We start from the raw sequence: 27,354 nt of genomic DNA, 5'->3' as shown, positions 1-27,354 counted from the left end.
AAAAGTCACTTTTGTTTTCAATAAACAATTTACAGTATGAACCAAAGTAGTGCTTTACTGCAATGGGTCAAGAAGGGAGAGCACAACCAGTGAACTATAAGATATTTATTTCAGATGACAAATTGCATCATTTCCATCATAAAAAATATTGCTTCAGAGTTAGGTCATAGTTAGATCCAGGTAAAAGCCACGACAGTGTTGTTCTCTACAGGTTTGCATCACATTTTTTCCCCCTGACAAATACAAAGAGATGAGGTAAGTTTAGGGAAGTACAGTGGTCGTCAGAGCAGACTGAGCTCTCCAACTTTTAGGGTATCATTCAGAGTACAAGCTCTTACTGTTGCAGATGCATGAAACCTTACTAAAGCAGTGTTCTTCATTACCGGTCCTGGAGCTAATCAAGGTCTGAAACAGGTATGTTAGTGCAGGGCTGGAACAAAAAAGCTTGCACATACTGTGGCTATCCAGGACCAGGAGTAAAGAACACTGCCCAACTGGAATTTCCCAGCAACATGTCTACCAGTGTAGTACTTATAACTCTGTTAGTATGGAGTACTGGTGCCTGTTGTTGGCAGTAGGGGTTAGGAGTAGTTGTTATAGGAGTACTAGCTATAGATGTGGCCAGGGTCTGAGGTACTCTCTCTCTCATGCAGGGTTAGAAGGCACTGGCTAGAGAACAGGGTCATATATTCTAACTACAGGCTTCAGGATGAGAGGATTCAGCATCCCAAGCATACAGTAGTACATGCATCAAACAAACGAACGCATTCCAGTCATTGTAACATGCATTTCAGTGAGTGAACGAGACAGTAAAAATAGTAATACTTCTAAACAGTATCTAAGGTCGGCTTTGCCTTCAGAGCAGGAGAGTTATTCCTCTCACTGGAGAATCTGCTTCACTAGAGGTACAGCAAGTCTCTCACAGAAACCCAACAAACAAAGACAAACATCGGAGTGGGAGACAGAGCAAATGGTTAATACATCAGGATTTGACAGAAATAGCAGTATACTGCAGGTATATGAATGATACAGTTATTACATGTTAGTGATATGACAACAGTTTTCCAGATTTTGCTCATACAAGAAGTCCTACCATTGCATCATGGGGCAGCTGACCTGAGATAAACACACCAGTGATTGTTGGGTAAAGAGGGAGACATACCCCTCCGTTGTCATACCGTGGGAGAGTTCTAAAAACAAATGGGCTAGAACAGACTCAGTGTGCTACACAGTACAAAGCTCTTTCTGGAGAACAATTTACTGGTACCTGGCTATACAGAGACCAGCACAATGTGGTGTGCATAAAACAGGAGATGAACAAACCATTTGGGATAAAAGTTTTACTAAACAGTTTTAGATCCTTTTTTAAAAATAAATAGTTAACTTTTTATTTTGTTAGAAAAAGTACAAATGTGTCCTTTAAGTGTTGAATTGGATCATAAACATGCATGGAATTAATCAAGCCTTCCTAACATATACAGTATCAATAAATATATTTATAATCAATGATAAAACTAATTTATAATAAGTAGGTGCGTGCTAAAATGCAGCATTAGCACTTCCAAGGCTGGAAATGGAAGACCCAGTAAGAAGAGGAAGTAAAACCAGGTTAAACTATAGGTTCACATGCTGTGGGAGAGTAGGGAAGCAGATCGAAAGAAAGGGTTAGACACGCAGACCTCTTTACTGAGGATAGACATGTCTGCAGGCTGAGCTGTGTGTTTCTCTGTGTTGTGGACAGAACAGTGTGTTCCTATGGCTTGTTACTCTGCCTCAGAGCTGTTGGTGCTCCAGTCGTAGGGCAGGTAGCTGACTTTGATCTTCCCAGAGGAGAGGACACTCTGCAGGCTGGACCTCTTGGGAGACTCCCCCATGTGCTCCAGGATCCAGTTCAACAGCTGAAGGAGAGACCGGGCAAGGCTGTGTTAGGACAGGAGACCGTACTCTTCAGTTAAAGGTGAAAGGTCAGTGTTGAGGTACCTTCTCATCTGTGCCTCCGAAGTCTGCCTTGTACCACTTAAATATTTGGCTGAGACGGACCTCCCCCTTCTCAGAATCCACCACACAGCCATCATCGTTCTCCAGGAAGGACTCGGCCGCCRTGCGCAGCTGACTATCGATGTCCTGATTGGTCAGAGAGGACAAATCATGTGACTTTACTCAACTCCAGATTCAGAAAATACTGTGTACTATTTTCAGTGTAAAAACCCAGTGTGTTACCTGTGGAGTGTATGTTTTGATGGGTGGACAGCCCATGGCTCCACAGTTCAGAGCAAAATGGATGAGAGGCTCAGCGTCTGGGAGAGCCACCTGGTGGACAAACAGAACATCCACTATCACCACTACAACCACTGCCACAGATTGCGCAACATTTCAGATAAAAACATACATTTGCATCAGTAAATCAGAGATGTGAATAAAAAAATTATAATAAGTTGAATAGTTTTCCCGGTCCAGCGGAGTAGTGTACCTGTAGACGAGGGTCAGTCTTAGAGAAGGGCCTCAGAAGCTGTGCGACACCCTTTCTGTTCCCTCTCAGAACTCCGTTCTCTATGTCCTGCAGAGTGAATACCTCTCCTCCAATCAGGTAGCTCACGTAGTTAAAGAACTGCAAACAACACACAGGAACAAAGTAATATCACTGCTAAACAGACTATTACTTGTTGTCTTTCCAGAATCCTAGATGGTGCTCTTACCTTGTATCTCTGCCACATGTTGGTTGGGGCTCCCATCCGGACGTTTCCGTGGATGACCAGAGCATTGTAGGTGTTGATGAAGAAGGCTAGTTTCTCCTCTCTGGTCAGCGACAGCAGCTCCACTCTTTGTAGCTGAACAGCCAGCTCACAGTAGCGCTCAAACACTGGGCTCAGGGACATGGCCTTGTAGTCCACACACTGTAAGGAAACACACATTTTGTAGTACAACTGTCATGTCATAATATATCTACTGTAGTGGAGGGTTCAGTTAGTTCAGTGTGACTGTTACCTTTCCATCAGAAGAGAGGTACTCAGAGAACAACTTCAGGATCATATCCCTTAGAATGGCAGACAACTCAGCAGCTGAGAGAGGAAGAAAGACAGAGGGAAAGGGAGAAAGAGAGAGAATATAGACACATACAATGAATAAACTATTTTTAACAGATAATGAGCAGATGTCCTTACTAGGAAAGACATTCTGATTAAGGTTACTTCTTATGCAAGACAACAAGAGGCATGCAGAAAGACTAAACTTATGCAATGACAGAGACTCACACACACACACACGTTTGCACGAACACAGACAGATCAGCTGCTTTTAAGGACACCTACTGCAATCCCAGTTAATCGTATTATGGAATTAATGTAATAGCCCACACCAGGTGTGGATTGCCTCTTACACTTGTGTGTTTAACTAGTAGAAAGAGAAGCTCCATGCAGGAAAGCCCCCACCTACACAGTGGGATTTATCTGAAAGTGCCTAAACCACCCAAAGAGCAAGCAGAGGCGACAGTGGCAAGGAAAAGCTCACTAGCATGAAGAAACTTTGAGAAGAACCAGACTCGGAAAAGAGAGTCCTCCCTACCTACCCTGTAAAGGGGAGCATGCAGCAGTCTGTCCTGCGTTCAGGGCCGAGTGAGGGTTGCGTTCCATCAGCCTGTACAGCCTGTCACTCACTCCAAACCCCACCCCCTTCCCTGCCCCAGCCACGCCCACCATGTACTTCCTGTCCAGTAACATCTGCCCAGTCTCACATGCCTTAGTCATCTCTGCCAGAATCCGAGAATTAGAATCAGTTAGAATCATAGAATAGAACAATAGAATTAGAATGTAGAATTTAGGAATATCTGTTTACTCATTCTCATTCCTTACCCATGCCCCTCTCTTTCTGCAGCCAGCCAACCAGCTGTGCTCCTGTGAAGCTGTTTCTGCACATGCTCAGTCCCCTCCACTGAAATCCAATCACACCGCTCCGCTTGAGTTCCTCTACCACGTCCGCTAACGCATCCCTCTCACACTTAAACTCTGCAGAGAATGCACACAAGGCTTGGCAATCATCTAATATGTGAATGGATGCCACTCACCAGACATCAACACTATAGGAATGTGTAAGAGAAAATGGTTGGAGCAATTGACAATATTTATTTCTTACTGTAGTCCATATGAATGTATTTTATGGACCTGAGTGGTAGCAGAGGAGACTAGAACTCAGAGACACATATTGTGGCTGGGCAGAGAGGCCAGGTGCTGGCTGGTCTGGGGCTATCAGGTAACACTGATCCATTGTCTCTGCGTCTGCTGTGGTGACAGGAGATGGGCGCACACACACACACTCACACAGAGAGCTGTGGCTGCTGAAACAAAACCACAAAACCAGCCTCTCTCTCATGCAGCAGACRCCAACATTCCACACTGACAAGACAGACACTTCTTCCCCAGGTCTTATGACACTGATATTACAGCTGGTATTCAAACAGTAGCATGTCCAGTAATATCAGTATCATATCCAAATAACCCTGTCGAATCAGAGCTCATGTTTATAACTAGAGGAAGACTAGATTAGTCTCGCCACAGGAGGTCTGTCTTTTAACTGCAATAGGCAAAAATGGTTAATAACTTAAAAATGAGAGCCGCACACTCTAGGAGCTCAGATGCAAAAATGTAATTACCAACGTTGACAGCCAAGCTGTCTTCATCAGGGTATAATCACAAACACTGCGGGATGACTCGTTTATATAGTGTCAAARGACACACAGGTGTCTGTAATCATGGCCAAGAGTGGCCTAATATCATTGGTTAATTCTCAAATATTAAAATGGCATACAAAGAGCAGCATACAAAAAACAAATGGATAGCATACGATCATAGATTMATTTTAGACTACACGCGGGGCAGAAATCTCAGAGACCAATTGGTACACTCTGATTTACCACCCCAAGATATTCCTTTGCGCCCCTACTGGATGGAAATTACAAGTGTAATGGCTGTGCTCAATGCAATGGCACTTATAAATGCAGATCCTTCAAACACCCACAAACAGGGAAATTGATTCCAATCAAAGGTGTTATTACGTGCTCCACTAAGGCAGTTATTTATCTTATAACTTTTCCTTGTGGTAAAAATGATGTGGGTAAAACAAAGCGGAAATTAAAAGTACGTATCTCAGAGCATCGTAGCACCATTAGGTGCAAAAACTTGACTTACCCAGTTGCGGCCCACTTTTTGGAGGCAGGCCACTCGATTTCGTCTCTGCGGTATATTGGCATCGAACATGTCACCCTCCCTAAGAGAGGGGGTGACCTTGATATTTTATTGTTAAAACGAGAGGCTGCCTGGATCTTTAACTTAAAGACCCTTGCTCCCTTCGGTCTCAACGTAGACTTTGATCTGAAGCCATTCTTGTGACTTTGCCATTGTAATTGTTTGTAAACTTGTATAGTCTAAAATGAATCTATGATCGTATGCTATCCATTTGTTTTTTGTATGCTGCTCTTTGTATGCCATTTTAATATTTGAGAATTAACCAATGACATTAGGCCACTCTTGGCCATGATTACAGACACCTGTGTGTCTTTTGACACTATATAAACGAGTCATCCCGCAGTGTTTGTGATTATACCCTGATGAAGACAGCTTGGCTGTCGAAACGTTGGTAATTACATTTTTGCATCTGAGCTCCTAGAGTGTGCGGCTCTCCTTTATTTTTAAGTTTTCTACTCCGCTAGCCAGCACCTCGCCTAAATAGGTGTGCGTTTCTTTTTCTTCTAAAAATGGTTAATAAACACATTTGACTGAATGTGTCTTTGCAGCCATTCCAGTCTACCCATTCCAGTTCTAAGGTGCAAACATTTCTATAGAGTAGGGCCCAACTCTAAATCAACCGTAATCTAATCAGGCACAGGGCTTCTTGTGTGTCCACTGACCTCCATCAGCCTCCTCAGCTGTGTCTGAGCCATCTGATTGGTTCTCCTTGGGCAGGGGTAGGGCTTCTGACAAGACAGGCTCCTCCCTCACCAAACGCACTAGACGCTCCAACTCCTCTGGAAGCTTCAGAGAGTAGTGTTTATTTAACCTTTATTTAGCCAGGCAAGGCATTCAGAAGCAAGCCTCTACTTACTACAATAGCAAACCCACCTTTTGTAAAAAAAATTGGTAAAGTACCTAAAGTTCACTTAACTGAATGACTGAATATAGAGCAGTCAAAGAGACAATGTATCCATCCATCTGAGAGACAGTGTTCTCACCAGTTCCTGCAGGTCATCATTCCCCCCGATGTGGACACTGTTGAAGAAGATCTGAGGAACTGTGCTCCGTCCGGTCAGCTCCTTCACACTGACCCGGAGCTCTGGGTGCTTTCCCATGTCTACATCACACACAGGCAGACCCAGACGGCCAAGGCTCGTCTTAGCCTGCACACAGTGGGGACAGCCCAGTACAGAGTACACCGTCACCCTGCCCAGCACCCTGCCCTCAGTCTCCCCCATCTAAACAGCCACCGGAGAGGATAAACAGAGAAGAGACAGAGGTTTAGTAAGCAACTATTGTTGGGTGGTAGTGGTGAAATTAAGTGTTTTGACAACACTTCCTTGAGGTGTAGCAATAATTATGTACCAAGTTCCTTGTGGGGAAATTACAGTGATTTGCAATATAGGTTCATTGGGTTGATGAAATCATGGTACACTCAACTTCCTCCTCAAAAGAAGTTTACCTGCAGAGTTCATCAATACTGGAAAAAGTCAATTTTTACCTCCATGATGACATTTAACACACTGTTTAAGGACTCTGTGGTTTAAACATTGCCTACAACTTCCTGTTAATAAATCTGACAAGATAGAGCAATCGTGAGAAATAAAAAAAACTTGGCTACTGATGACATCCACTTTGTCCAATCTTCTGCAAAGAGGTTCATCCTCTCTGGTAATAGGGTTCGTTTAGGGTTGGGGTTGTTTGGGTTACTAGGGCTATTAACGTACCGTTAGCTAGGAACACCCTTAGCTAATGAACGTCATCATACTGTACTAGCAAGTCCCATATAGCTAGCTACTGAATCGCTAAATGATTGCGAAGCCCAGCAGTACAGTAATGTACTATCAACTGGCCACTGGCCAACATTAAGCTATCATATAAAATGCAGATGCTTGACATAGCTAGTTAATGATACTCACCATGGCATAGTCTAGGTAACCTTAGCTAGCTAGTTATCATCGTTGCCTACCTTGTTTTGGGACGGCGTCGGACACCCTAACGTTACTTGCAATACGCCACAATCGTTATCGCCAAATCTCAGAGCTGCACGGAATAAATKATGTTCTTCTGTCGCGATAATAATGCCTTAGTATGCATTATTAAGACAAAAAATGAGTACCTAGTACATGCTGAAAATGATTAGTTAACTCACTATAGATGGCACTGTCACTTCTGCTTCTGTCTACAGGCAGCGTGCAAACACTTGCGGAACCTTTGAGGGATGCGGTGTTTCCTCCCGGACGTTCCCTTTGGTACCCTCGAGTGGTGGATGACGGAAGTACAACCACAGCCGTTGCAGGTGTTTACTGGGTTAAAARTTGTACGCTATTCTTTTAAATATGCCTGTATTGTCCGATACGGAGCGTAAGGGCTGTAAAAATATGTTGGGTATCATGTCAAGGGGCGACATACTTTCGCTTAGCGATACAGTCACCAACAAAATGATTGCAGTGGAAAACATTACAGGTGAGAACTTAGCGGCTAATGTTAACTAGGCTAGCCCAATAATAATGGACTAAAGGAGCCGAACGTTGCTGCATTTTAGTCCAATGACCACATGTTCTGTTTAAATGCGAATTGGCTCTGGATGCAGAAACAGACAAATACTCAATCTAAACGTGAATCGATTGTCAATGGCGGTTAGGCTGTAGAATCCTAAATCCCTTTACTTTCATATCACAATTTGTATTTTTTAAATAAATGTAACCTTTATTTAACTAGGCAAGTCAGTTAAGAACAAAATCGTATTTACAATGACGGCCTACCGGGGAACAGTGGGTTAGCTGCTTTGTTCAGGGGCAGAACGAAAGATGTTTACCTTGTCAGCTCGGGGATTCGATCCAGCAACCTTTCGGTTACTGGCCCAACGCTCTAACCGCTAGGCTACCTGCCGCCCCCCACTTCGAAAAAATGTCTCAAATGCAAAATACACACTTACTGTACATTGTTTTAATACAGTCGCAGCCCGCAGTATTGTTCAGTGTCAACATGTTTTTGGCGTCCGTCTTCCGTATGGTTACATACAGGTAGGTGTTCGGAGACGCAGATAGTTAATTAGCACATGTAACTAGTCCAACCACTGTCTAACGTATTTTTTCCGCAAACAAGCGCTGTAACATGGACATATGTGTGGGAACCCAAACCCTATAAATATGTGTGTCAATGTAACCTCTTATGATTTATCCCAGATATGAAAGATAAGGACCTTTCATGCATCCAAAACCATACCCCAAGCCATGCTGTTAATGTTCAGACCGAAAGTCGGGACTCTTAACAAAACACCCCCATACAGAAGACGCCTTCATCCAATGACTCTTATGTGTAATAAGAGTCATGATCAAGGGGTAGCTAACCCACTCATAACTACCTCTAGCGCCTATTGATGATAGTGTGTTCTGGCCAGGGTATTTTGTTAAGAGCCCCGATGCTTGTTATGAACGTTAAAACGCATCGCTTGTGGTACGGTTTTAGAAACATAACGTTAAAACGCATCGCTTGTGGTACGGTTTTAGAAACATAACGTTAAAACGCATCGCTTGTGGAACGGTTTTAGAAGTTAAACGCATCGCTTGTGGAACGGTTTTAGAAACATAACGTTAAAACGCATCGCTTGTGGAAACGGTTTTAGAAACATAACGTTAAAACGCATCGCTTGTGGAACGGTTTTAGAAACATAAGGATTGTACATCTTTCATATAATCGAGAAATATTTTTCAAAAAACAAAAGGTTCAATTATTACACACCTTTGTTAAGGTTCCCACAAGGCAATATTTCCAAGTTACAGCACTGTTGGCTGCAACTGTGTTAAAACAGTGTACAGTAAGTGTATATTTTTCATTTGTGAAATTATTTTGTGATATGATAGTAAAGGGCTTTTTGTTTTTAGGACCATACCTCAATTGAGAATCGATTCACATTTAGATGGAGTATTTGGTAGACAGCCAATTCGCCTTTAAACAGAACATGTACGGTCCTTGGACTATAAGGAGTAACATTAGGCTCCTTTAGTCCATTATTGGGCTAACTAGCTAGCTGCCAACCATTGCAAGTTTTGATCTGTAAATGGTATACCATAGTAAAATCTTGGGGTCGTCTCTGTCTGTTACAGAAGCAGTTGAGGCCATTCTTTCATACACCAAGGATACGGCGGAGCTGCTAAAACGAAAAAAGGTCCACCGTGACGTTATATTCAAGTACCTGGCAAAGGAGGGGGTGGTGATGCCCCCCAACAGTGAGAAACACCAGCTAGTGAAGCGGACTCTAGAGTTTTGGTCTACTGGGAAGGTATAGACACATTCGTGTTTCTGTGTTTCATAGAGGCTGAATTTGGCAAGAACATTTTAACATGCTTTTGTCACTTAATGTCTGTGGTCTTGTTTGTAGGCATTGGACTATCAAACCCCAGCAGTTGAGACCAGCCTAAGTCTGAGACCAGCTGAGAGTGTCTCTGTTTCCTCTGAGTTAGGGTACAGTCCTGGTTTTGACCACCTGGCCTTGGCCAGACAGTTCTGTCAGTGGTTCTTCCAGCTTCTCAACAGTCAGAACCCCTCCCTGGGCCAGCCTCCTAAGGACTGGGGACCACAACACTTCTGGGAGGACGTCCGTCTGCGCCTCTTCTCCAGGTAAAAATCTGGACACAAATGATATAGTTTTTAGTCTCTTAGGGACTAAGTATTGATTTTGACTAACTTACCATTTTATTTTGTATTGAACATACAGTATTAAATACCATATTAATTCATAGGACCTCTCTCTCTCACTCTGTCTCAGTGCTGATGGCCAACAAATGGAAGAGTTCCATGGCTCTGAGCTGACCAGCCTGCGTCTCCTGGCCCTGGCGAGGGACGAGAGGCTCCTGTTGAGCCCCAACCTTGACCCTCCTGGCCTGAAGGTCCTGTCCTCCCCCCACGGCCTAGTGCTGGTGGCTGTGGCAGGGACCATTCACAGAGATGATGTCTGCCTAGGAGTCTATGAACAGGTGTTTGGCCTCATCCGCTCACCGCTGGAACAGAACAGCTGGAAGATCAAGTTTGTCAACCTGAAGATCAGGGGGCAGGATGCCCTGGGAGGAGCAGAGGAGCTGGCCTCGCCTGCACTGACCTGCAGCTCCTCTGAACTACAGCTGCTCTGCAGATGAGGGAACTGAGGTGCATCCCAATAGTCTAAAGGGGCTTCCTCTCCTTGCTTCCTTTCCTTTATCTGCACTCGTGAAAAACATGGACAGGTGAAAGTAAATTGCCAATGTCACATCCACCATATTGTTTTCACCAATCTTGGGTTCTCAGGTCAGTGCAGATAAAGGAGAAAAGAAGAGAGAGAGAGAGAGAGACACTTCAGATCATTGAAATTCACACTTGGTGTCACTAAGAGAAGAGGTCTGCTCTGTAGACCATAAGGGAGCAGTGGTTAGAGATATGCCTGTGAGAATGAAAGACAAAGTGCACTCAATACATTATGCAAGTAATTTAATTGTCATGATGAGGTAAACATACATTTCATGGTCTGTTTTCCTCAATACTATATAGTAAGCTATTATGTACTGCTGTATCAAGACAAAATGTTTTTGCTATTAATACTATATTCCAGGATATGTTTAGGTTTACTCTCCATGTAATGGGAAAAGTTCTTGGTTGGTGTAGGAATGTGTGGTTTTCACGATTCTTCTCTTCTCTCATTTGAGGCGTTTTCCCTTAAATGACCTGTGATCTGTGCCTTATGTAGAATAGTCTATAAGCAGAAGCATGCCTCTATCATCGGTAACGGTATATGGCTAAAACTTGAAGTATATTATATTGTAAATATGTATCATACCAGTACTAAAAATAATTTAAACCTTTGCCTGTGTACCGTTTGCTTCGCTCTGTGTCATCCTGTTTGGCTGATATTATATTAACTGTATTGATATTGATCAGGTATGTGACTTACAGTGCATTTGGAAAGTATTCAGACCCCTTGACTTTTTCCACATTGTTATGTTAGCCTTATTCTAAAATATATATATATATATAAAAAAAAATACAATTCTCAATCTACACACAATACCTGATAATGACAAATCCAAAACAGGTTAAGAAGTGTTTGCACATTTATAAAAAATCAACTTAAATATTACATTTACATAAGACCCTTTACTCAGCACTTTGTTGAAGCACCTTTGGCAGCGATTACAGCCTCGAGTCTTCTTGGGTATGACGCTACAAGCTTGCCACCTGTATTTGGGGAGTTTCTCCCATTCTCTGCAGATCCTCTCAAGCTCTGTCAGTTTGGATGTGTAATGTCACTGCACAGCTATTTTCAGGTCTCCAGAGATGTTCGATTGGGTTCAAGTCCGGGCTCTGGCTGGGCCACTCAACGACATTCAGAGACTTGTCCTGAAGCCACTCCTGCGTTGTCTTGGCTGTGTGCTTTTGTCGTTGTACTSTTGGAAGGTGAACCTTCGGCCCTGTCTGAGGTATTGAGCAGGTTTTCATCAAGAATCTCTGTACTTTGCTCTGTTCATCTCTCCCTCAATCCTGACTGGTCTCCCAGTCCCTGCCACTGAAAACATCCCCACAGCATGACGCTGCCACCACCATGCTTCACCGTGAAGCTTGGTATTCAGGCCAAAGAGTTCAATCTTGGTTTCATCAGACTAGAGAATCTTGTGTCTTGGTCGGAGAGTCCTTTAGATGACAGTCCTTTAGTTTCTCCCATCTCCACAGAAGGTCCCCAGATGTTCTTGGGGACCTTCAATGTTGCATAAAGTTTTTGGTACCCTTCCCCAGATCTGTGCCAAGACACAATCCTGTCTCGGAGCTCTATGGACAATTCCTTCGATCTCGTGGCTTTGTTTTTGCTCTGACAAGCACTTCCAACTGCGGGACCTTATATAGACAGGTGTGTGCCTTTCCAAATCATGTCCAATCAATTGAATATACAGCAGTCCAGTCAACTTCTAAATACATCTCAAGGATGATCAGTGGAAACAGGATGCACCTGAGCTCAATTTCGAGTCTCATAAAAATTTCTAAAAACCTGTTTTCGCTTTGTCATTATGGGGTATTGTGTGTAGATTGATGAGGGAAAAAGTMATTTAATCAATTTTAGAAAAAGGCTGTAACATATCAAAATGTGGAAAAGTCAKGGGGTCTGAAAACTTTCCGAATGCACTGCATTTACCTAGTCCTACAGTATATGTTCTCTTTCGACCTGTGCCTTATGCAGTCTTATAATTCACTGAATTTGCATTACTTTTCAATGTTTTGCACAATCATTTTGCAATAGACCATCAATACATTGGTTAATGAACCAAATGTTTAGCACTTAATTCAATTTTTTATTGAGTTTACAAAGGTTTCTATTACAAAGGTTTCTATTACAAAGGTTTCTATTACAAAGGTTTCTATTTTCTATTTTGTTTAATTGAAATCAAAAGCTCCCAGATATGCTCTGCTGAAATGGAACTGGTTAAATTGGCATATATTGCTGGCATGATCTGACATCAAGTTACTATGAAAAGTTTCAGCACAAGTTTCTGATTTTAAATGAGCTCTTTGTAGTTTTAAATGTCAGGATTTAATTACAAGGAGCTTTATGGTTGCAGAGAGTTGTTGGATAAGATGTCAAAGGATGACATCCTCACTTCGATTTACTGTCACTAACAAAAAGACAGATCTTTTCAAATCAAATACACATTTTTCGTTACATGCTTCTTAAACGTGTGTGGACTAACAGTGAAATGCTTACTTACGGGCCCTTCCCAACAATGCAGAGAGAAAGAAAATAGAGAAATAATAGAAAATTAAGACATGTAATAATAAATACACAATGAGTCATGATAACTTGGCTATATACACAGGCTACCAGTACTGAGTCGATGTGCACGGACGGGTACAAGGTCGTTGAGGTAGATACTATATGTACATGTAAGAATAAAGTGAAGATAATAAATAGTAGCAGCAGTGATGAGTCAAAGTTAGCGCAAAAAGTGTCAATGCAGATAGTCCAGGTAGCTACAGTGCCTTCAGGAAGTATTCACACATTGTGTTGTGTTACAGCTTGAATTTCAAATGGATTGAATTGAGATTGTTTTGTCATAGACACAGTACCTCATAATGTCAAAGTGGGATTATGATTTTCAACATTTAATAATTCATCAAAAACAAAAGGTGACATTTCTTAAGTCAATAAGCATTCAATCCCKTTGTTATGGCAAGCCTAAATAAGTTCAGGAGTAAAAATGTATTTAACAAGTCACATAAATTACACTCTGTGTGCAATAATAGTCTTTAAYGTGATTTTTTGAATGACTACCTCACCTCTGTACCCCACACATACAATTATCTGTAAGATCCCTCAGTCAAGCAATGAATTTCTAACAAAGACCTGGCAGGTTTTCCATTGCCTCACAAAGAAGGGCACCTGTTGGTAGAAAATAAGCAGGCAATGAATATTCCTTAGTGAAGTTATTACTTATACTTTGGATGGTAAAATCCCTGGGGAAGCCAATGCTCAACCCCCCCTGAAGTAATTCCATAAGTGGAAAACAGGAGCTGCCTCCACCATTTCAATTTCAACATTTCAACATTATCAAATCACTTCTGCTTGGTCTAATACAGTGACATCTAAAAGACAGGAGTGATGGCCAAATCCAAGCTGCCTTCCCTTGACACTTTTCTTTGGTGTGACAGGACCATTCATACTTGAGCCCGCTAAATTTAGCACAACGCTGATTGGCAAATTATACTATTTTTGTCAAGGAAGGCCAGATGCTCGCTGGCTTCCCTTGCCTTCAATGCCAAGGGTGGCAACAGTATACTCGTTTGGACAAGACAGACTAGACAGCAACTAGACAGACAGAGGGGCGCTGTTTTGCTCGCTCGGATGCTTTCTCCTGTGAGATATATTCAGCTTCTTGCGAATTGTAGTAAAATTATGAAACACAGAGATATCCATGAATACACGCCACTGTGGATCAACAACACTGTTTTTACTCCACAATACTAACCTTAATTACATAACGAAAAGAAGGAAGCGTGTACAGCTTACAAACATTCCAAAACATGCATCCTGTTTACAATAAGGCACTAAATAATACTGCAAAAAACAAGACTCTCACAGCCTCACGTCAGAATTAGATGTTTCCATGTTTCTCAAACGTCAAATTTCAAAGTTTTTGGTTACTTCTCTTTATCGTTCCAAGGTTAAGTTTAGGCATTAACTCCAAATTCTTAAGGTTTGTCATTAACTCCGAATGGTTAATGTAAAGGTTAAGGTTTGGGATAGGTTTAAAACCAAAATATCAAAAACAACTTTCTATCACTGGATTCATACATGCACCCAGAGGCAGACGCTTACACCCATCCACCACCACTTTCCACAACACCTTAACAAAACCAAAACCTACTTGAAGGTAACAGCGCTCACTGTTGCCCCTAGTGGCTGGTTTCCACGTCATCTCCCGACATCCTCAGACATGAATGGAAGTCGAATACTGACTTGTATCACAGGTGACCTGTCTGGAAAATGTTGAATGTTCCTGGTTACAGKTTTGACAAAAACTTGAAAATGGCTGCCTAGCAATGATCAACAACCAATTTGACAGAACTTGCAGAATTTGAAAAAAAATTATGTGCAGATATTGTACAATCCCGGATTGCAAAGCTCTTACTTTCAGTTGAATGCATTCAGTTATACAACTGACTAGTTATCCCCCTTTCTTAGAGACTTACCCAGAAAGACTCACAGCTGTCATCGCTGCCAATGGTGTTTCTAACATGTATTGACTTGGGGCACTTATCTAATAAAGATATATTAGTTTTATTTTATATTCATAAAAATATAATACAAATATTCAACTTTGACATGGCAGAGTATTTTGTGTAGATGACAATTAAATATATTTTAATCCCAATGTGTAACACAACAAAATGTGGAAAAAGTCAAGAGGTGTGAATACTTTCTGAAGGCACTGTATGTACTTTCACAAAGACAATTTCATGACAGAAATGATATGTGTCCACTCCCTTTTTCATTGGTTTTCTCTCACCCTCAATCTCTCTCTCTGTCACTCTCTCCTCTCTCACTCTGTTTGAATGTAGCCTATAGGCCTGGCTCTGTGTGGTGGGGTAGAGAATGCAGCAGTGACTCTGTGGTTTTGGTGGGAAATGTTACATGTGGGAAATTATTCTTGGCATTCGCTTCAAAGGAACTGAGCTAGTTAATATCTGTCTCTGTAGGCTGGGGCTCTGTACTTTACTGGGCCATAGTTGTGGCAGAGGAAACCACCACGGCCATTGATCTCTGGCTGTTCACCTCACAGAAAGAATAATAACAAGTTGCCCGCCTCCTGCCTTTATGGCACTTGGCTTTCCTCTGTTTAATAAGTGGTTTGGCCCATGGCACGGCTCTGACGCACAGCTTCAAAAATACGACTCACTGGCGTCTGAGTGTGTGTGTGTATGTTTGGCGTCTCCTGATCCCTGTGACTGGAGTTTTTCTTTAATGAAGAAGTGTGTTTCTCATAAAGGAAATGTTAAACTCTAAACTCTGGATCCCTGGAGCTTTGAAATAGCTTTCGGGTGGTGAACCATGGAAACAGCTTTAATTGCCAAGTAGATTTGTTTTTGCACTTCAGTTTGATTTGACGGTTCTAATTACGTTACACAGTTGCTTTTGTATAGRGATGAATGAGCATATTAATGAGAGAAGATTTTGGTGAAAGTCTGTATGGTGGAACCATCATCCCTTCTCAGACACTCTCTGCCAAAAATGATGGGTTTACTGGTGCATTGTAAACCCAGATTTTTCCCTTAGATGGAGTTAAACGTATCCTGTCTGTTTTTGAACTGGGTTACTGTTTCATGATGGTATAATATATGAAATAATAAAACGTTATATACCGGATAATTATGCACTATTTTTAAAAATAATCTCATACTGAAAGAATGATACTGATCTTTTTTCCCCATTTCAAGTTTTGTTGACTTTCAAAGTGACATTGTCCCATTATTCCACAAGGGGGCAGGCATGCTACATCAGGGAGCAGTGATATTTTGATCCTTGGCCAAATATAAAGCTTTTAAAGCAATTATGTGAGGAAAGTTGTCAATTCCTAAGCACAGCCTGGGCTACTTTATGTAAGCTGGCAGTTTCTTGTAGCCTAGGTCATGAACAAAACAGTAAATTTTTTAGTTTACTGTGAATTGTCTGCCATTAAATTAATAGGGTTCTAAAAGAGTGGCACGTTAAACTATTCCCTTTCAAAGGTATGAAAACACATATTTCACTAGTTATGGAAGTGGCAGTAATTTATGAATGCACATGAAGGCGACAGAGACAGCATTGGCTGCTGCAGAAGAAAGACAATAAAAACGGGATTTATGTTTGGCAGCTATAATCAATCAATAGGCAATAATATTTCTCCTCAAAATTGACTGACAAATCACATTAAGAGGTAAATTCAATCAATGTGATTGGAATCTCAGAAGTGCTATTCAGTCAGAGCATTTCTAATACATACAAGCTTTTACAAACTTTTGTTGAGTAGACTTATCTAAAAAAATATATAAAAAACTTGTGTAAGAAAAGTGAGGGTGATGGTAAACTAGATTCTGGGCACGGTCTCTATCGATTGACAAATGATGTCACCTTCTCTCTTCCTTCCTTCCCTTTACGTCAGCTAAATGCATCTATTTACAGCTGACATCATTGTTCCATTTCAGGCTAAATTGATGTGGACTGGAGAGGCAGGCTTCAGAGGTTCTGACAGTGCTCTGTGCTCCGGCCTGGTGTAGTTTTACACTCACATAATTACCTCACATAAACATTAGAAACGTTATACCACAGGGGAATACCCAGGATCCCAGGAAACAAACAGGCAGAGCGTGAGAGGATCCTGTGGCTGTGACAGTCTAGTTTAACATCAATTAACCCAAACAACAACCAGAACACTTTCTGTATTTATACAAGGGGAAAACACAGGGATAAGAACACCTAAATACATGAAGCCAACTAGGATGTTTCAATCAGAAGAGCTTAAAATAAACCAGGAAACAATCACTGCTCTCCATCATCCTATACAGTGGTTGACATGGGGTGGAAGGGGCTGGTACACTGACCCAGTAACTCAGATTTTCTATTGCTTGAATGCCAGCTCAAAACTGGTTCATCCACAATACATATCATGGGAGTATTAAAGATAGTGTGCAACTTTATTTTTCAAACATGCATAAACACACAGCCCTTTAGCACGTCTGTAGAGTTCTATAAACACACAGCCCTTGTTACGTTCGTCGTTGGAAGGAGTAGACCAAGGTGCAGCGTGGTAGGCGTACATCTTACTTTTATTGATGACACCAAAAAAACAACAAATACAAAACTAAATGCACAGTTCTGTAGGGCTGGAAAGCAACAGTACAAAAACAAGATCCCACTAACTAAGGTGGAGGCTCCGGGCCATGGATCATCACTGGAGGCTTTGGGCCATGGATCATCACTGGAGGCTCCGGGCCATGGATCATCACTGGAGGCTTCGGGCCATGGATCATCACTGGAGGCCTTCGGGCCATGATCATCACTGGAGGCTTCGGGCCATGGATCATCACTGGGTGGGAGGGAGGGGAGGCTTCGTGCCATGGATCATCACTGGAGGCTCCGGGCCATGGATCATCACTGGAGGCTTCGTGCGTGGAGCAGGCACAGGACGTACCAGGCTGGAGACACGCACTGGAGGCCGGGTGCATGGAACTGGCACAGGATATACTGGACCGTGGAGGCGCACTGGAGGTCTGGAGCGTAGAGCTGGCACAACGCGTCCTGGACAAAGGACCACCTTCGCATGGTAAGTGCGGGGAGCTGGCACAGGACGCACTGGGCTGTGGAGGCGCACTGGAGACACGGTGCGTAGAACCGGCACACATTGACCGGAATGGTGACACACACCTCAGGGCGAGTGCATGGAGGAGACACAGGACGCACCGGACTGGGGGGCGCACTGGAGGCCAGATGCGTGAAACTGGTGCTTATGACACCGGACTGGGGTCACGCTCCTCAGCACGCCCGCTCTGCAGCGCTCTCAACACCAACACCTCTCTCCGGAATCTTTCGTCGAGTTCCTCACTCGACTCCCTGACTGGCTCTGGTTCACCGCTCGGCTCCGCCGACCACTCCGTGTGGCCTTTTTTCGTTGATCCTCCTTCGCTGCCTCCACCTGCTTCCATGGCAGGGTCTTGTCCCCTGCCATAACCTCCTCCCATGTCCATGATGTCCTCCACTCCCTTCTCTCTCGGCTCAGGACCCTGCTCCTCCTGGCCACGCTGCTTGACCTTTGGTGTGGGATCTTGTTTTACGTTCGTCGTTGGAAGGAGTAGACCAAGGTGCAGCGTGGTAGGCGTACATCTTACTTTTATTGATGACACCAAAAAACAACAAATACAAAACTAAACGCACAGTTCTGTAGGGCTGGAAAGCAACAGTACATAAACAAGATCCCACTAACTAAGGTGGAAAAAAGGCTGCCTAAGTATGATCCTCAATCAGAGACAACGATAGCAGCTGCCTCTGATTGGGAACCATACCAGGCCAAACAAAGAAATAGGAAAACTAGATTGCCCACCCTAGTCACACCCTGACCTAACCAAATAGAGAATAAAAAGGCTCTCTATGGTCAGGGCGTGACAGCCCTTTAAAACATCTGCAGAGTTCTATAAACACACAGCCAATGTTCCCTGTAATGTTTTTCGGCACTGAGCAAATTTCAGGTCTGCTGAGCGCAAACTTGAACTTTGTGAAAATTCTGTGCAACTTCCAGTGCAACTTCTTACTTTGAACACTGAGACTGTACCATTTTTAACTTACAGTTTTAACAGTGGCCATGTAGGCTACTGTGGCTATTTGATCATAATGTGCCGTACATGCGGAAAGTATTCAGACCCCACATTTTGTTACGTTACAGCCTTGTTCTAAAATTTAAAAAAGAAAATCCCCCTTATCAATCTACCCACAATACCCCATAATGGCAAAGTGAAAACAGGTTTTTAGAATGTTTTACTAATTTATAAAAATAAAAGAAAGAGCAATACCTTATTTACAAAAGTATTCAGACCCTTTGCTATGAGACTCGAAATTGAGCTCAGGTGCATCCTAGGTCCATTGATCATCCTTGAGTGTTTCTACAACTTGATTGGAGTCTACCTGTGGTAAATTCAATTGATTGGACATCATTTGGAAATGTACACACCTGTCTATATAAGGTCCCACAGTTGACTGTGCATGTCAGAACAAAAACCAAGCCATGAGGTCGAAGGAATTGTCGGTAGAGACAGGATTGTGTCGATCTGGGAAGGGTACCAAAATATTTCTGCAGGTCCCTAAGAACACAGTGGCCTCCATAATTCTTAAATGGAAGAAGTTTAGAACCACCAACCACCACCTCTTCCTAGAGCTGGTCACCCAGCCAAACTGAGCAATCGGGGAGATGGGCCTTGGTCAGCGAGGTGACCAAGAACCCGATGGTCACTCTGTCAGAGCTCCAGAGTTCTTCTGTGGAGATGGGAGAACCTTCCAGAAGGACAACTATTTCTGCAGCACTCCACCAACCAGGCCTTTATGGTAGAGTGGCCAGACGGAAGCCACTCCTCAATAAAAGGCACATGACAGCCCACTTGGAGTTTGCCAAAAGGCACCTAACAGACTCTCAGACCATGAGAATCAAGATTCTCTGGTCTGATGAAACCAAGACTGAACTCTTTGGCCTGACTGCCAAGTGTCACATCTGGAGTAAACCTGGCACCATCCCTACGGTGAAGCATGGTGGTGGCAGCATCATGCTGTGGGGATGTTTTTCAGCCACAGGGACTGGGAGACTAGTAAGGATCGAGTGAACAATGAAAGGAGCAAAGTACATATATCCTTGATGAAAACCTGCTCAAGAGTGCTCAGGACCTCAGACTAGGGCGAAGGTTCACCTTCCAACAGGGCAAAGACCCTAAGCACTCAGCCTGTCACACCCTGATCTGTTTCAACTGTCTTTGTGATTTTCTCACCCCCTCCAGGTGTCGCCCATCTTCCCCATTATCCCCTGTGTATTTATACCTATGTTCTCTGTTTGTCCTTTGCCAGTTCGTCTTGTTTGTTCGAGTCAACCAGCGTTTTGTGTCTCAGCTCCTGCTTTTTCCAGTCTCTCTTTTCTCGCCCTCCTGGTTTTGACCCTTGCCTGTCCTGACACCAAGCCCGCCTGCCTGACCACTCTGCCTGCCCCTGACCCTGAGCCTGCCTGTCGACCTGTACCTTTTCCCCCCTCTGGATTACCGAGCTCTACCTTGACCTGTCTATCGCCTGCCCCTGTTGAAAATTTTAACTATTGTTTATTCGACGTGGTCTACATCTGGGTCTTACCTTCATACCTGATAGTACGAACTGGCCATGACTGACCCAGCAGACCTGGACCAGCTGCGCAACACCATCTCCTCCCAAGGAGCCTCAATTGGTAGGCACAAGGAATTGCTTCGTGGGCTGATGGAGGGGACAAAACGTTGGCTGAGCGCCATGACCGGGCATTGGACATGCTGCTGGAGCAATTCTGCGAGTCGTCTGGGGGGGAGCCTGCCTCGATGGTAACCCCACCGGCCACTCCACCTTCCCGGGAGCCCCGGGTTACCTCCTCCAGAACGCTTTAATGGAGAGCTGAGCACCTGTCGGGCGTTTTTAACTCAGTGTGCCCTCAATTTTGAGCTTCAACCATCCTCCTTCCCCTCGGATCCCTCCAAAATTGCCTGCCTAATCACACTGATGTCTGGTAGGGCTCTCACCTGGGCTACAGCCGTATGGGAACAGCAGCCGGCCATATGCGCGAGCCTGGAGGGGTTCGTGAGAGAGGTGAGGAAGGTTTTTGATGCCCTGTTCTCCGGGAGAGAAGCTGCCCGGAAGCTAATCTAGCTCCGGCAGGACGTCCGCACTGTGGCGGACTATGCGGTGGATTTCTGTACGTTGGCAGCGGAGAGTGCGTGGAACCCGGAAGCACTGTTCGACATGTTCCTGCGTAGCATCTCAGAGGAGGTTAAGGACGAGCTTGCGGCTTGGAAGTTACCCACAGATTTTGACTCCCTCATCGCTATGACCATCCACATCGATGGGTGATTGTAGGAATGACAGATGGAGAGGATTTCAATTCGATTTCACTCGCATGTCCAGGGATTCCACCTCGCCTCCGAGTCACCCCGGAAGTCCCCGACGGTCCCGTGGCCGAGAGCACCCGAGATTTCCCGACCTTCTTCGAGAGTCACCGACGAGGGCCGAGGTACTGTTTCCCGAGCCCATGCAACTAGGCAGGGCTGGGCTGTTGCCAGCGGAGCAGCAAAACCGTATCAGCACAAGGAGCTGCCTGTATTGCGGGTCTTTTGGTTATTTTGTGTCCTCGTGCCCGGTAAAAGACCAGGCTCACCGGTAGGAGCGAGTACTCTGATGGGCCAAATGGGGAACTTTTCTGCTTCCCTTACTCACATCCCTTTTCATGTCATTCTGCTGTGCAGAGACCAGTCCAAATCTCTCAGTGTCCTCATTGACTCTGGGGCTGAGGAGAGCTTTTTGGACACCACACTGGCTTCCGAGCTGAACATCCCCACTCAGCCCCTCTCCATTCCCGTGGATGTTAGAGCGTAGGACAGGCGCTCTATAGGTCAGATCACCCATAACACCACTCCCATCAACCTACGTGTGTCAGGGAATCACAGCGAGACCATTCAGTTCCTGCTCATCAAGCCGCCACAGATTCCTGTGGTTTTGGGATTCTCCTGGCTCCAGCGACACAACCCACTCATCAACTGGTCTACGGATGCCATCATGGGCTGGAGTCCGTTCTGCCACGCCCATTGTCTGAAGTTGGCGCAACCTGCCCCGGGACGTCTTCCTGTGTCCTCGGATGTGGTTTTGGATCTCTCTGCCATTCCCACGGAGTACCAGGATCTCCGGGAGATGTTCAGCAAGTCCCAGGCCACTTCCCTTCTGCCGCACCTCCCCTATGACTGCGGGATTGAACTTCTCTCTAGCACCACGCCGCCCCGGGGACATCTGTACTCACTGTCGGGAACTGAAACCAAGGCTATGGAGGACTACATTGGGGACTCCCTAACTACTGGATTTATCCGTCCCTCTTCCTTTCCTGCTGGCACAAGGACAAGACCCTGTGCCCGTGCATTGACTACCGGGGACTTAATGACATCACTGTAAAGAAACATTATCTGCTACCACTCATTTCCTCGGCCTTCCAGCCGCTCCAGGGGGCCACTGTGTTCTTCAAGCTGGATCTACGAAACACCTACCACCTGGTGCGGATACGAGAGGGGGACGAGCGGAAGACCGCCTTCAACAAGGCAAGTGGCCACTACGAATATCTGGTAATGCCCTTTGGCCTCACCAACGCCCCTGACGTATTCCAGGCTCTGGTAAATGACGTTCTCCGCGTCATGCTGAATCGGTTCATGGTCCAGCACATGTTCAGGATCCATGGACTGCCCGTGGACATTGTCTCCGACCGTGGTCCTCAGTTCTCGTCCCGGTTCTGGAAGGCGTTCTGTACCCTCATTGGGTTATTGGCCAGCCTGTGCTCCGGGTTCCACCCCCAGTCCAATGGCCAGTCAGAGCAAGCCAACCAAGACCTCGAGACCACCCTGCACTGCCTGGTCTCCGCCAACCCCACCACCTGGAGCCAGTAGCTGGTGTGGGGGAATATGCCTGCAACATCCTTCCCTGCTCTGCCACGGGCCTATCACTGCTTGAGTGTTCCCTGGGGTATCAGCCCCCGCTCTTCCCTGAGCAGGAAGAGGAGGTCAACATACCTTCTGCCCAGATGTTTGTCCACCGCTGTCGTCGTACCTGAAGGACAGCCCTGTCGGCCCTCCTCAAGACCACCTACAGGAAACGACAACAAGYGGATCGCCATCGGACCCCAGCTCCCCGGTATCTTCTCGGGCAGAAGGTATGGCTATCCACCCGGTATCTGCCCCTCCTGGTGGAATCCCGCAAACTCTCTCCTCAGTTTATCGGCCCGTTCCCCATGTCCAAGATCATTAGCCCCTCTGCTGTTCATCTTCTGTTGCCCCGTACCCTTCATATGCATCCCATCTTTCATGTGTCCAGAGTCAAACCCATGTCTCACAGCCCTTTGTCTCCTGTTTCCTGACCCTGAGCCTGCTTGCCGACCTGTACCTTTGCCCCCCTCTGGATTACCAACCTCTGCCTTACCCTGACCCTGATCTGCCTGCCATCCGGTACCGTTGCCCCACCTCTGGTTTATTGACCCCTGCCTGCCTTGACCTGTCTATTGCCTGCCCCTGTTGAATTATACATTTTTTATTCGACGTGGACTGCATCTGGGTCTTACTTTCATAACTTATACAGCCAAGACAATGCAGGAGTGGCTTCAGGACAAGTCTCTGAATGTCGTTGAGTGGCCCAGTCACAGCACAAACTTGAACCCGATCGAACATCTCTGGAGAGACCTGAAAATAGCTGTGCAGCGACCTCCCCATCTAACCTGACAGAGTTTGAGAGGATCTGCAGAGAAGAATGGGAGACACTTCCCAAATACAGGTTTGCCAAGCTTGTAGCGTAATACCCTAGAAGACACAAGGATGTAATCACTGCCAAAGGTGCTTCAACAAAGTACTGAGTCAAGAGCCTGAATAATTATGTAAATGTCATATTTTCATTTTTTCAAATTTAAAAACCTGTTTTTGCTTTGTCATGGGGTATTGTGTGTAGATTGATGAGGGGAAAAAACAATTTAATACATTTTAGAATAAAGCTGTAACATAACAAAATGTGGAAAAAGTAAAGGGTTCTGAATACTTTCTGAGTGCACTGTAGGCCTACCAGAGTGGCCTACCATTAAAAACAACGGAGAAATTGCATCCCATAACATTTTAACATGGAAGTAGCTGTTCTATCATTCAGCCTACAGTTGCAGCTAATGTGTGGTATTCAATGTGGGCCTAAAATCCATGAGACTTTAGGAAAAAACAAAACATGCAGGGCTTAACATTAACCTGTTTATCCACTTATCCACTTGTGGTGTTTGATGCAAGAAACCACTTTACAAAATAAAATGCATTATTATTCCCATACCATTATTACAGAGAATCAGACAAATTATGCTACCCTCTGCCTATTGGCTGCTTAGCTTATTCAAGCCCGTCTCAAAATACAACACTGCCCCTTTAAGACCAAAAAAAGCTCTTTACCTGACTCGCTTTTCAAAGATGTTTAGAGATATATACGTTTTGTGCTCTTGTAGGAAGCATTCACTCCCCTATTGCTGACTACAAATGATCGATAGCTGGTTAATAACTCACTAACTAGCAAAGGAAATGAACAAAATGTGTATACGTGGCTACATGTAGCTCTCGCTATGATCTCAAACCAGCGCATCTTTTCATCACGACTGCTCATGCTGTAAACACAGTCCAGTTCAAAGTAAATGGCACAGATCCATATATGGCAATGGTCTATTTGCATATAGGCCTACTGCAGCTCTGATTGTTTATGCCTCACCGGTCTGTGTGGAGTATGGGCTGAGTAGTGGTATCAATGCAATAGAATCCTACTCCGATGCATTATGCCTACAACRAAATCTCTTGCATAGTTTGTTTTGTTTCTGTCACTCCCTGACCTTAGAGATCCTTTTTATGTCTCTATTTTGTTTTGGTCAGGGTGTGATTTGGGTGGGCATTCTATGTTCTGTAATTCTATGTTTTGTATTTCTTTGTTTCTGGCCGAGTGTGGTTCCCAATCAGAGGCAGCTGTTTATCGTTGTCTCTGATTGGGGATCATACTTAGGCTGCCCTTTTCCCTCTTTCTGTGTGGGATCTTGTTCTTTGTTTTTGTGCAGGGAGTTTGCACATCGAAGCTGTTCGGTCGTTGTATTCTTTATTGTTTTGTCCTGTTTTAGTTTCACTTTGTGATTAAATTATGTGGAACTCTAAGAAAGCTGCGCCTTGGTCTCTTCCTTCCGACGACACACGTTACAGAAGATCCCACCACAAAAAGACCAAGCAGCGTTTTCTGGAGGAATGGACATGGGAGGACATTTTGGATGGGAAGGGGTCCTACACATGGGAGGAGATCCTGGCTGGAAGGGATCGCCTCCCATGGGAACAGGTGGAGGCAGCCAGGAGAGCGGAGGCAGCAGGAGAAGGGAACCAGCAGTACGAGGGAACACGGCTGGCAAGGAAACCCGAGAGGCAGACCCAAACATTTTTTGGGGGAGAACACGGGGAGTGTGGCAGAGTCAGGTTGGAGACCTGAGCCCACTCCCCGTTCTTACTGGGGCGAGCATGTGACTGGTCAGGCCCCGTGCTATGGGGTGATGGGCACGGTGTCTCGGCCGAGCATCCACAGGCCGGTGTGCTCGGTGCCAGTGTCCCGCATTTGCCGGGTGGAAGCTGGCATCCAGCCTGAACGGGAGCAGCCAGATCTGCGCTCGAGACCGCCAGTGCGCCTCCAAGGCCCATTGTATCCGGTGCCTCGGCCAAGGACAAGGCCTCCTGCATGTCTCCCCAGCCTGGTGAGTCCTATGCCTGCGACGAGAAGTAACCTTCCTATATGTCTCCCCAGCCTGGTGAGTCCTGTGCCTTCTCCCAGAGCAAGGCCTCCTGTGTGTCTCTCCACTCCAGTGATGATCCATGGTAAGAAGCCTCCAGTGATAATCCATGGCACGAAGCCTCCAGTGATGATCCATGGCAAGAAGCCTCCAGTGGTGATCCATGGCACGAAGCCTCCAGTGATAATCCATGGCACGAAGTCTCCAGTGATAATCCATGGTGAGAAGCCTCCAGGGATAATCCATGGCACAAAGCCTCCAGTGATGATCCATGGCACGAAGCCTCCAGTGATGATCCATGGCACGAAGCCTCCAGTGATGATCCATGGCACGAAGCCTCCAGTGGTGATCATGGCCGAAGCCTCCAGTGGTGATCCATGGCACGCGCCTCCAGTGGTGATCCATGGCGCGAAGCCTCCAGTGATGATCCATGGCACGAAGCCTCCAGTGAAGATCATGGCACGAAGCTCCAGTGAGGAGTTATGGCACGAGGCCTCCAGCGACGCCTCATAGTCCGGAGCTCCAGCGCCCTCTAGTCCGGAGCTCAGCGTGCCCTCTAGTCCGGAGCCTCCAGCGACGCCCTTAGTCCGGAGCCTCCAGCGTCGCCCTCTAGTCGGAGCCTCCAGCGTCGCCCTCTAGTCGGAGCCTCCAGCGTCGCCCTCTAGTCCGGAGCCTCCAGCGTCGGCCCTATAGTCCGGACTCCAGCGTCGGCGCTCGTAAGTTCCGGCTCCAGCGAAGCCTCTAGTCGGAGCCTCCAGTGACGGGCTTCAGTCAGAGCAGCAGAGTCTCCCTCCTGTCAGAGCGCCAGGTCTCCTCCTGTCAGGAGCAGCCAGAGTCTCCCTCCTGTCAGAGCACAGCCAGAGTCTCCCTCCTGTCAGGAGCAGCCAGAGTCTCCCTCCTGTCAGGAGCAGCCAGAGTCTCCCTCTGTCCGGAGCAGCCAGAGTCTCCCGCCTGTCCGGAGAGCCAGAGTCTCCGCTGTCCGGGCTGCCCAGAGCTCCGCCTGTCCGGCGCTGCAGAGCCTCCCGCCTGTCCGGCGCTGCTCCAGGCCTCGCTTCCGGCGCTGCAGAGCCTCCCGCCTGTCCGGCGCTGCCAGAGTTTCCCTCCTGTCCGGGCCCGCTGCGAGGGTGCCCGGTCCGGGCCCGCTGCGAGGGTGCCCGGTCCGGGTCAGTTGGTAAGGTCCCCGCTCCAGAGGCACCACCTAAGTGGCCAAGACTAAGGAGCGGGGCCACGTCCCCCACATCCTCTGGTCCCGCACAGAGCCGCACTGCGGTGAAATGCAACCCAGACCCTCCCCTATAGGTTCAGGTTTTGCGGCCGGAGTCCGCACCTTTGGGGTGGGGGGGTGGGGGGGGTTACTGTCACGCCCTGACCTTCTTAGAAGATCCTTTTTATGTCTCTATTTTGTGTTGTGGTCAGGGTGTGATTTGGTGGGCATTCTATGTTCTGTAATTCTATGTTTTGTATTTTCATTGTTCTGGCCAAGTGTGTTCCCAATCAGAGGCAGCTGTTTATCGTTGTCTCTGATTGGGGATCATACTTAGGCTGCCTTTTCCTCT

The 27,354-nt window shown here is 45.6% G+C and overlaps 2 protein-coding genes across 7 annotated transcripts; one reads left to right on the top strand and one right to left on the bottom strand.

Annotated features, from left to right (window-relative positions):
* Positions 1-90: 90 nt before the first annotated feature.
* zgc:152951 (Thioredoxin_like and DUF547 domain-containing protein) lies at positions 91-7,461 on the bottom strand. 5 transcript variants are annotated; one of them, XM_024008393.2, is made up of 12 exons: positions 7,375-7,461; positions 6,221-6,460; positions 5,900-6,023; positions 4,158-4,274; positions 3,849-4,001; positions 3,566-3,745; positions 2,986-3,059; positions 2,697-2,894; positions 2,471-2,608; positions 2,221-2,310; positions 1,981-2,124; positions 91-1,898 (listed from the first exon to the last, which is right to left on the bottom strand). In XM_024008393.2, the coding sequence occupies exons 2-12, from the start codon at positions 6,458-6,460 to the stop codon at positions 1,764-1,766; spliced, it is 1,593 nt and encodes a 530-aa protein (XP_023864161.1). In that variant the 5' UTR covers positions 7,375-7,461; the 3' UTR covers positions 91-1,763. The 5 variants fall into 5 exon arrangements, with proteins under 5 accessions (XP_023864161.1, XP_023864152.1, XP_070304643.1 ...); XM_024008384.2 differs by having other exon boundaries at positions 7,192-7,422; XM_070448542.1 differs by lacking the exon at positions 4,158-4,274.
* On the top strand, positions 7,358-11,060 carry lg2h3orf38 (linkage group 2 C3orf38 homolog). Of its 2 annotated transcripts, none has more exons than XM_024008412.2 (4): positions 7,358-7,521; positions 9,332-9,507; positions 9,607-9,845; positions 9,994-11,060. In XM_024008412.2, the coding sequence occupies exons 1-4, from the start codon at positions 7,380-7,382 to the stop codon at positions 10,358-10,360; spliced, it is 924 nt and encodes a 307-aa protein (XP_023864180.1). In that variant the 5' UTR covers positions 7,358-7,379; the 3' UTR covers positions 10,361-11,060. The 2 variants fall into 2 exon arrangements, with proteins under 2 accessions (XP_023864180.1, XP_023864186.1); XM_024008418.2 differs by having other exon boundaries at positions 7,437-7,688.
* The last annotated feature ends 16,294 nt before the right edge of the window (positions 11,061-27,354 follow it).

The sequence above is a fragment of the Salvelinus sp. IW2-2015 genome, linkage group LG2 (assembly GCF_002910315.2).
Source record: "Salvelinus sp. IW2-2015 linkage group LG2, ASM291031v2, whole genome shotgun sequence".
NCBI lineage: Eukaryota > Metazoa > Chordata > Actinopteri > Salmoniformes > Salmonidae > Salvelinus > Salvelinus sp. IW2-2015.
This window is presented reverse-complemented; position numbering and strand designations above follow the sequence as displayed.